Source organism: Salvelinus fontinalis, chromosome 6 (assembly GCF_029448725.1).
Source record: "Salvelinus fontinalis isolate EN_2023a chromosome 6, ASM2944872v1, whole genome shotgun sequence".
NCBI lineage: Eukaryota > Metazoa > Chordata > Actinopteri > Salmoniformes > Salmonidae > Salvelinus > Salvelinus fontinalis.
In genome coordinates, this window is record NC_074670.1 from 13,958,690 (window position 1) to 13,966,324 (window position 7,635).

At 42.2% G+C, this 7,635-nt stretch overlaps 1 protein-coding gene across 1 annotated transcript in view; it reads left to right on the forward strand.

Moving 5' to 3' along the window:
• LOC129857107 (tuftelin-like) overlaps positions 1-7,192 on the forward strand; it is a 49,235-nt gene extending 42,043 nt beyond the window's left edge. The window contains exons 10-12 of the mRNA XM_055925043.1: positions 2,490-2,573; positions 4,201-4,295; positions 5,458-7,192. Coding sequence (XP_055781018.1) covers positions 2,490-2,573; positions 4,201-4,295; positions 5,458-5,530 — 252 coding nt within the window. The 3' untranslated portion in view covers positions 5,531-7,192. The remainder of the gene's footprint in view (positions 1-2,489; positions 2,574-4,200; positions 4,296-5,457) is intronic.
• Positions 7,193-7,635: the final 443 nt, after the last annotated feature.

Here is a 7,635-nt window from a genome sequence, read left to right on the forward strand (position 1 = left end):
GCGGCCGGCTGCGACAGAGCCTGGGGGCGAACCCAGAGACTCTGGTGGCGCAGTTAGCACTGCGATGCAGTGCCCTAGACCACTGCTCCACCCGGGAGGCCAGGACAGACATTTTTCATAGCACAGGTAGCATGCACAAAGCCAACCTAACTAACCAAGAAACAACTTCATCAGATGACAGTCTTATAACATGTTACACAATAAATCTATGTTTTGTTCGAAAAATGTGCATATTTGAGGTATAAATCAGTTTTACATTGCAGCTACCATCACAGCTACCGTCAAAAATAGCACCGAAGCAGCCAGAGTAATTATAGAGACCAACGTGGAATACCTAAATACTCATCATAAAACATTTCTGAAAAATGCATCGTGTACAGCAAATGAAAGACAAGCATCTTGTGAATCTAGCCAATATTACAGATTTTTTAAGTGTTTTACAGCGAAAACACAATATAGCATTATATTAGCTTACTACAATAGCCTACCACACAACCGCATTCATTCATCAAGGCACGTTAGCGATAGCAATAGGCACGTTAGCGTTAGCAAATAAACCAGCAAAAGATATTAATTTTCACTAACCTTCGCTAACCTTCATAAACCTTCCTCAGATGACAGTCCTATAACATCAGGTTATACATACACTTATGTTTTGTTCGAAAATGTGCATATTTAGTTATCCATTATGCTAACGTAGCTTCTTTTTCCCAGAATGTGCGGATATTTCTATTAGACTCTCACCTATTCTGACCAAATAGCTATTCATAAACATTACAAAAAAATACATGTTGTATAGGAAATGATAGATACACTAGTTCTTAATGCAATCGCAGTGTTAGAATTCTAAAAATATCTTCATTACGACATAAGGCTTATGTTATAGCGAGAGAGTGGCCAAAACCTGGGCGCAAAACTACTAGTATACAGTTCGACAGATATATGAAATAGCATCATAAAATGTTTCTTACTTTTGGTGATCTTCCATCAGAATGTTGCACAAGGGGTCCTTTGTCCAGAACAGTCGTTGTTTGGATTTAGAACATTGTTTTTCCCTCTTGAATTAGCAAGCGCACTAGCCAAGTGGCGCGAAGCTCTCCTTTCTGAACAAAGGCACACAACGCAACACGCCTAATGTCCCGAAAAAATTTCAATCATCTAATAAAACTATATTGAAAAAACATACTTTACGATGATATTGTGACATGTATCAAATAAAATCAAAGCCGGAGATAGTAGTCGCCTATAACGACGGCTTTTCAGAAGGCAATTCCAGGTCCATCTGCGCGCTTTCCAGAAAACAGGAAATGGATGACTCGTCGTGCCAAGAGGTAATATTCCACCTCAGACCAAGATAAACACTTCATTTCTTCTCTCACTTCCTCTTGACATCTAGGGGAAGGTGTATGACGTGCATGTATACTCATACGTATCATGCCCATTTATAGGCAGGCCCTTGAACAGAGCAAGATTTTCAGACTTTCCACTTCCTGGTCAGAAAGTGTGCTGCCAAATGAGTTCTGTTTTACTCACAGACAAAATTCAAACGGTTTTAGAAACTAGAGAGTGTTTTCTATCCAATAGTAATAATAATATGCATATTGTACGAGCAAGAATAGAGTACGAGGCTGTTTAAATTGGGCACGTTTTTAGTAGTAGTAGTAAGTAGCGCCCTCTATCCTCATCAGGTTCAGTATTATAACATGCTATAACAGGACTATAACATGCTTTAACAGGACTATAACAGTACTATAACATGCTTTAACATACTTTAACAGGACTATAACATGCTTTAACAGGACTATAACAGGACTATAACATGCTTTAACAGGACTATAACATGCTTTAACAGGACTATAACATGCTTTAACAGGACTATAACAGGAATATAACATGCTATAACATGACTCTAACATGCTTTAACAGGACTATAACACGACTATAACATACTATAACAGGACTATAACATGCTATAACAGGACTAGAACATGCTATAACAGGACTAGAACATGCTATAACAGGACTATAACAGGACTATAACGGGACTATAACATGCTTTAACAGTATTATAACATGCTATAACAGGACTATAACATGCTTTTACAGGACTATAACATGCTATGACAGGACTATAACATGCTATGACAGGACTATAACATGCTTTAACAGGACTATAATAGGACTATAACGGGACTATAACATGCTTTAACAGTATTATAACATGCTATAACAGGACTATAACATGCTTTAACGGGACTATAACATGCTTTAACAGGCCTATAACATGCTATGACAGGACTAACATGCTTTAACAGTGCTATAACATGCTATAACAGGACTATAACATGCTTTGACATGCTTTAACAGGACTATAACATGCTTTAACAGGACTATAACATGCTATGACAGGACTATAACATGCTATGACAGGACTATAACATGCTATGACAGGACTATAAATGGATGTGTGTGTGTGTGTGTGTGTACAGCTGCAGAACTCTCGTATGGTGATCCAGGAGAGGGACCGTGTTATCAGAGATCTGGAGGAGAAGGTGGCTTTCCTGGAGGCAGAGGTCAGTACCAACTAACCATACCTGGGATTTGTAGTCTTTTGTTCACCAGCTACTGTAACTCTGAACTGTAGTCTTTTATGCCTGCAACACAGAGTAGGGTTTGACTTCCTCTGACCCTACAGTTGAAGTCGGAAGTTTACATACACTTTAGCCAAATACATTTAAACTCAGTTTTACACAATTCCTGACATTTAATCCTAGTAAAAATTCCCTGTCTTAGGTCAGTTAGGATCACCACTTTATTTTAAGAATGTGAAATGTCAGAATAATAGTAGAGAGAATGATTTATTTCAGCTTTTATTTCTTTCATCACAAGCTTCCCACAATAAGTTGGGTGAATTTTGGCCCATTCCTCCTGACAGAGCTGGTGTAACTTAGTCAGGTTTGTAGGCCTCCTTGCTCGCACATGCTTTTTTAGTTCTGTCCACAAATTTTCTAGGTCAGGGCTTTGTGATGGCCAGTCCAATACCTTGACTTTGTTGCCCCATTTTGCCACAACTTTAGAAGTATGCTTGGGGTCATTGTCCATTTGGAAGACCCGTTTGCGACCAAGCTATAACTTCCTGACTGATGTCTTGAGATGTTGCTTCAATATATCCACATAATTTTCCTCCCTCATGATGCCATCAATTTTGTAAAGCACCCCCACAACATGATGCTGCCACCCCCGTGCTTCATGGTTGGGATGGTGTTCTTCGGCTTGCAAGCCTACCCCTTTTTCCTCCAAACATAACGATGGTCATTATGGCCAAACAGTTCTATTTATGTTTCATCAGAGCAGAAGACATTTCTCCAAAAAGTACGATATTTGTCCCCATGTGCAGTTGCAAACCGTAGTCTGGCTTTTTTTAATGGTGGTTTTGGAGCAGTAGCTTCTTCCTTGCTGAGTGGCCTTTCAGGTTATATCGATATAGGACTCATTTTACTGTGGATATAGATACTTCTGTACCTGTTCCTTCCAGCATCTTCACAAGGTCCTTCGCTGTTGTTCTGGGATTGATTTTCACTTTTCGCACAAAAGTACGTTCATCTCTAGGAGACAGAACGCGTCTCCTTCCTGAGCGGTATGACGGCTGCGTGGTCCTATGGCGTTTATACATGCGTACTATTGTTTGTACAGATGAACGTGGTACCTTCAGGCATTTGGAAATTGCTCCCAAGGATGAACCAGACTTGTGGAAGTCTACAATTTCGTTTTCTGAGTTCTTGGCTAATTTATTTTGATTTTCCCATGATGTCAAGCAGAGGCACTGAGTTTGAAGGTAGGCCTTGAAATACATCCACAGGTACACAGACTCACATGATGTCAATTAGCCTATCAGAAGCTTCTAAAGCCATGACATCATTTTCTGGAATTTTTCAAGCTGTTTAAAGGCACAGTCAACTTAGTGTATGTAAACTTCTGACCCACTGGAATTGTGATACAGTGAATTATAAGTTAAATAATCTGTCGGTAAACAATTGTTGGAAAAATGACTTGTGTCATGCACAAAGTAGATGTCCTAACCGACTTGCCAAATCTACAGTTTGTTAACAATAAATTTGTGGAGTGGTTGAAAAACGAGTTTTAATGACTCCAACCTAAGTGTATGTAAACTTCCGACTTCAACTGTGTGTGTGTGTTTAGAACCGGGAGATGCATGATCAGATGGACTACTTCCTGGGAGGTGAAAGGTCAAACTCGCACCTCTCATCAGACCGCCATGCCCAGATTGTCTACAGGTAATTCACATCCAGTAACGCAGGCAGACACACACCCATCATAAACCTGTCATCAACTAACCACACGCCTCGCCTGTCATCAACTCACCACACGCCTGACCTGTCATCAACTCACCACACGCCTGACCTGTCATCAACTCACCACACGCCTGACCTGTCATCAACTCACCACACGCCTGGCCTGTCATCAACTCACCACACGCCTGGCCTGTCATCAACTCGCCACACGCCTCGCCTGTCATCAACTCACCACACGCCTGGCCTGTCATCAACTCACCACACGCCTGACCTGTCATCAACTCACCACACGCCTGACCTGTCATCAACTCACCACACGCCTGGCCTGTCATCAACTCACCACACGCCTGGCCTGTCATCAACTCACCACACGCCTGGCCTGTCATCAACTCACCACACGCCTGGCCTGTCATCAACTCACCACACGCCTGGCCTGTCATCAACTCACCACACGCCTGGCCTGTCATCAACTCACCACACGCCTGACCTGTCATCAACTCACCACACGCCTGACCTGTCATCAACTCACCACACGCCTGACCTGTCATCAACTCACCACACGCCTGACCTGTCATCAACTCACCACACGCCTGACCTGTCATCAACTCACCACACGCCTGACCTGTCATCAACTCACCACACGCCTGGCCTGTCATCAACTCACCACACGCCTGGCCTGTCATCAACTCACCACACGCCTGGCCTGTCATCAACTCACCACACGCCTGGCCTGTCATCAACTCACCACACGCCTGGCCTGTCATCAACTCACCACACGTCTGACCTGTCATCAACTCACCACACGCCTGACCTGTCATCAACTCACCACACGCCTGACCTGTCACCAACTCACCACACGCCTGACCCCTCATTCCCCTGACTGACCAGAAACATCCGCCTGGCCTCACACAGCCCTCCACACACACCTGACCTGTCATCAACTCACCACACCTGCCCCCTCATTCCCCTGACTGACCAGAAACATCACCTGACTTCACACAGCCCTCCACACACTTCTAACCTCAGCACATCTCCATAGTGTCCCTCAACTGTTCACTAGTGATGTGTTCCCCAGAGTAAAACCTTGGCATCGATCTCATTTCTCTCTCTCTCTGTTCTCTCTCTTTCTCCCTCTCCTCCACAGTAAGCCTTTGAAGCCCACCAACTCGTCCAACAAGCCTCTTCCCTTCATCAAAATCATTGAGACCAAGTCCTGAACTGGTGAAAGCGAGGGAGAAGGGGCTAACCTAACGACACCAAACCTGCTAAGCTAAGCAACAACGGACTGAAATAGACCACCACCACATTACTACCACACCAACATCACAGTACACGTATGAAGTTTAAACTGAGGTGACCACAACATCACATCAACTGACCACCAGCCACGACCATCACCCACCCATGGCCACACTCCTTCGATAGGACACTATGCAATGTGTGTGTGTGTGTGTGTGTGTGTGTGTGTGTGTGTCAGAGGAGGCTGGTGGGATAAACTATAGGAGGAGGGGCTCATTGTAATGTCTGGAATGGTATACATGGAACAGTCAAAATGGTTTACATGTTTGCTGTGTTTCATACCGTTCCATTTATTCCTCCTATAGCTCCTCCCACCAGCCTCCTCGTGTGTGTGTGTGTGTGTGTGTGTGTGTGTGTGTGTGTGTGTGTGTGTGTGTGTGTGTGTGTGTGTGTGTGTGTGTGTGTGTGTGTGTGTGTGTGTGTGTGTGTGTGTGTGTGTGTGTGTGTGTGTACGGTTTTGGATTGTGTATGGACATAGATATACTGATAGAGTTGATTCACAATAGAAGTCTATTTATTCATAGCAGACAGATTTATTCTTTCTAACCCAGTGTCATAATCTATTGTCATCTGTTGAAGTCCGTCTGAAGGACTTTACTACTGAGAGAGAGGACCAGAGACAGTGTGAGAGCAGTACCCTGTGGTCAGTCAGGGTCTGATAACAGACCGAGTACTTTGGCCTCAGAGAGGAGGCAACCATGCCAGGTTGGGCCATAACAGAGAAATAAAATGGCCGATGATTGAGAGGGGGATCCAAGAGAGAGAGAGAGAGAGAGAAATCTGTATTAAACTAACCAGAATACAACCAGTTTGTCATCTTTTTACCATGGCACCAAGGCAGGATAGAGGGAGTGTTGCTACAGTATATAGGTATTGGAGAAGCAGAAACGCATTAAGGATAGAGGTTCTAGTTTTCCATCAAACCCTTCTGTAACCCATTAACCTACTTCCTGTGTCTGTGACCTAGAGTCCACTGTTAGAATCCTCTTTATTTGACACCTGAAAGGGAGGAAGACAATCTTTGACTTTTTGTAAATATACTTACATGGTCACGCAGCGGCCACAGTGATGTGTCATGGTTTGAATACAAAGTTAAAGGCCATGTTTGTGTTATTTTGTTCATTGAGAAAGTGGGATGTTTGGTCTAGTATGTGTGGATTAGAAGTACCCCTCACCAATACTGATGTCACTTTAAAGTCTAAAGAAAATGAAGATGATTCTTTCTGACAAGCACTAACCTTGCAAGAAGTCTTGTTGACATTATCCACATTTTTGCATGCATTTCAGTTACCTGAAGTTTCATCCACTATCCCCAGCTGTGTACATAACTATATTTATTTGTTTATGTGGTATTCTTTGATATCCCTGTAGTCTTACTCTGGGATTTGTTTTGTTAGTTTTATCATTCAGACAGGAATGTTTGGCCTGACACTTAGTGTGTGACAATCATCTTTATGTATTTATGTGAAAATACAACTTTTCATTGTAGGGAAAACAATTTCAGTAGACATTTTAGTGTGTGTTAACAACATATATATATACTTTGTGTTTTTGTTATTTTAATAAATGTATGAAAATAATTGTGGTTTTTTTTCATGTTTTTTGAGGGGGTACTAGTGAGTCACATATTCTCATTCACATTTCTATATTCATTATTATAATTTAATTCTATATTATGTAGTTTATGTATAGTGCAGTACTGTAGTTTATGCATAGTGCAGTACTGTAGTTTATGTATAGTGTACGACTGTAGTTTATGTATAGTGCAGTGCTGTAGTTTGTACAGTACTGTAGTTTATGCATAGTGAATGTCCGCCCCCTGGTGGTGAGTCACAAGATAGACCAACAATTGCTGGGAGAAAAGGCACATGAAGCCATAACATTGGGCATGTTCCCCTTTTACAGTTGAAGGCTATTAAAGAAATGAGCAATTTATAATGTTCTTGGGGGAGAAATGTAGCCTACACCACTAGAATTGAGTTGAATCTCTAATGTCATAAGATATCACCATCAGTCAATAATC